General features: G+C 36.1%; 1 protein-coding gene across 1 annotated transcript; it reads left to right on the top strand.

Moving 5' to 3' along the window:
- Nucleotides 1–667: 667 nt before the first annotated feature.
- Nucleotides 668–1,522, top strand: LOC123654903. The gene has a single exon (XM_045590760.1). The coding sequence runs from the start codon at nt 668–670 to the stop codon at nt 1,520–1,522; it is 855 nt and encodes a 284-aa protein (XP_045446716.1).
- Nucleotides 1,523–2,417: the final 895 nt, after the last annotated feature.

Consider the following 2,417-nt stretch of genomic DNA (forward strand, 5'->3'; position numbering starts at 1 on the left):
TTGATAGCTGATGTAATAAGCAATAACTTAGGGCACTTTTATTTTAGAAATTTATTTATTTTTTAACTCTGCGAACTCAACACTAACTTTTTTGTTAAATTCCGCGCGGAAAAAGTCGCGGGCACAGCGAAAATAATTAGTATAAATTACGTACTTATCAGTGATTATTAAGAATTTTTTACCTTATTTTTTAGGTTAATAGTCTAAGCTGGAATTTTCGAGTTACATGGACATTAAATGTAAGAAGAAAAATAAAATATAGCTTATAGCTGTGTAGGCTACCTGGCATTTATTATTCGTTTATGTATATTATATCTATTTGTATTTCACATATATTAACTTTAATTATTTAATTTATAAAATATTATTTTTATATATATTTAATAAACAAGCATATCCGCACGATACCCGTAGTATACGGCGTATTTGACATTACTTATTTCTCTCGATATTTTTAAATTCAAATTAATTTGTCATTTCTTAAAGAACGCTCTAGAAAGAGTACAGAGCGCATGATCGAGAATTTTGACAAGGGCTAGCGAGAAAAACGTAATTTGGTTTTGGTAATAAAGAAAATTGTGGATATCGGATATCTATATTGTTCGAGTGTTAAACTGTTAATAAATAAATTGTTTAACTCCTAAACTGGTGACCCCGCTTTTGAACGATGGATAAAGAATATCAAGATGCATGTAGCGGTACCACGCCGACAGAAAAATCTCTCGATAGTAATATTGAAATTTTTAAAGTCAGCGCTAGACTGCCCCCGTTCTGCCCGGAGGAACCTGAACTTTGGTTTGCGCTAGTAGAAGGGCAGTTCACAATATCTGGTATAACAAGAGATGCTACAAAATTTTATTATGTAGTGGGCCAGCTTGACAACGAAATTTCCAGAGAGGTAAAGGATATTATTATTAGTCCACCACCTACTAACAAATTTTTAAAGCTGAAGACCGAGCTGATTAAGCGGCTAGCGTCATCTAAGGAAAAGAAAATTAAGCAGCTTTTGATGCACGAGGAACTTGGAGACCGTAAGCCCTCTCAATTTTTGCGCCACTTGAAGAGCCTTGCTGGTGTCAATGTTCCTGATGACTTCCTACGGACCATTTGGGTTAGTCGTCTCTCGCACGGAATCCAGACAGTGCTCGCAGGCCAACCATCTTCAACCTGCATCGACGATTTGGCAGATTTAGCTGATCGTGTCCACGAGTTAGCTACTCCGTCACCCACGGTGGCATCTGCCAGCCGACACCAAGCCAGTTCCAGCTCAGCCGTTGAAGCACTTACAAGAGAAGTCGCCGAACTTCGGAGACAGTTCCAGCAACTAGCGTCGGAAAGAAGTAGATCCAGTACCAGATCCGCAAGATCATCTCAACGCAGATCGGCATCCAGGTCTAAACGATCGCAGTCGAACTTCAGGAAGTACCCACTCTGCTGGTACCACTGGAAGTTTGGCGTGAAAGCCAGCAAATGCATAAAACCCTGCGACTTCAAGGAGGGAAACGCCAGGGGCGGTCAATAATGGCGACCGCTGACTGCCCATCCTCTGCTACTGGTCGCCTATTTCTCACGGATCGAGCTTCTAAGGTGCAGTTTTTGATCGACACAGGAAGCGATCTAAGTGTCTACCCTCGGTCCTTTCTTCGATATCGTCGTGCCAAAACGAACTACAATCTGTGTGCTGCAAATGGTTCTATTATAGCTACATATGGTTTTGTACATTTTGAGGTGTGAGGTACGGGGAGATACAGTAAAAGGCGCACAAGTGTTCCGGACAACGCTCTGATTTATTCTGCATACATATAATGAAAATACATGTCTTATAAACTAAATGTTACTACACTACACCACCGGGGCAAAATAAAAAAATAAAAATTAATTACATAATTAAGTTTTTTTTTTTTTTTGTATAAGTATATAATGTAAATATGAAAAGTTTTAATACGTAAAAGTAATAGTAATAAAACAATTAGTATGTATCTAAATATAGTATACAATAATTTGAAATGATTTAGAAATAAACATTAATTATTTATCTTTTACAAAAAGTTTTGTTCTATTTTTATGAATAATTTCAATTTTATTATTTCTCAAAATTTTTACATTCGGTTCCTGCTCTTCAATAACTAAATACGGGCCATTATACAAGGTATCTAATTTTCCTCCTGTTTCATTTTTTACTAATAACATATCATTTGGTTTGTATTTTATTTTATTTACCTTTTTATCATATTTCTGTTTTCTTTTCTCTTTAGACTTTAACAAATTTTCTCTCGCATCCCTATTAGCTGTCTGTAACCTGTACTTTAATTCTAAACTGTAATTGTCTGGATTGTATAAAGGTTCAATGTCAGAAGAAATTCTACTAGGTATTTCACATGATTTTCCAAAAACTAACTCGTATGGTGCATATCTTG

This window comes from Melitaea cinxia, chromosome 7, assembly GCF_905220565.1.
Source record: "Melitaea cinxia chromosome 7, ilMelCinx1.1, whole genome shotgun sequence".
Taxonomy (NCBI): domain Eukaryota; kingdom Metazoa; phylum Arthropoda; class Insecta; order Lepidoptera; family Nymphalidae; genus Melitaea; species Melitaea cinxia.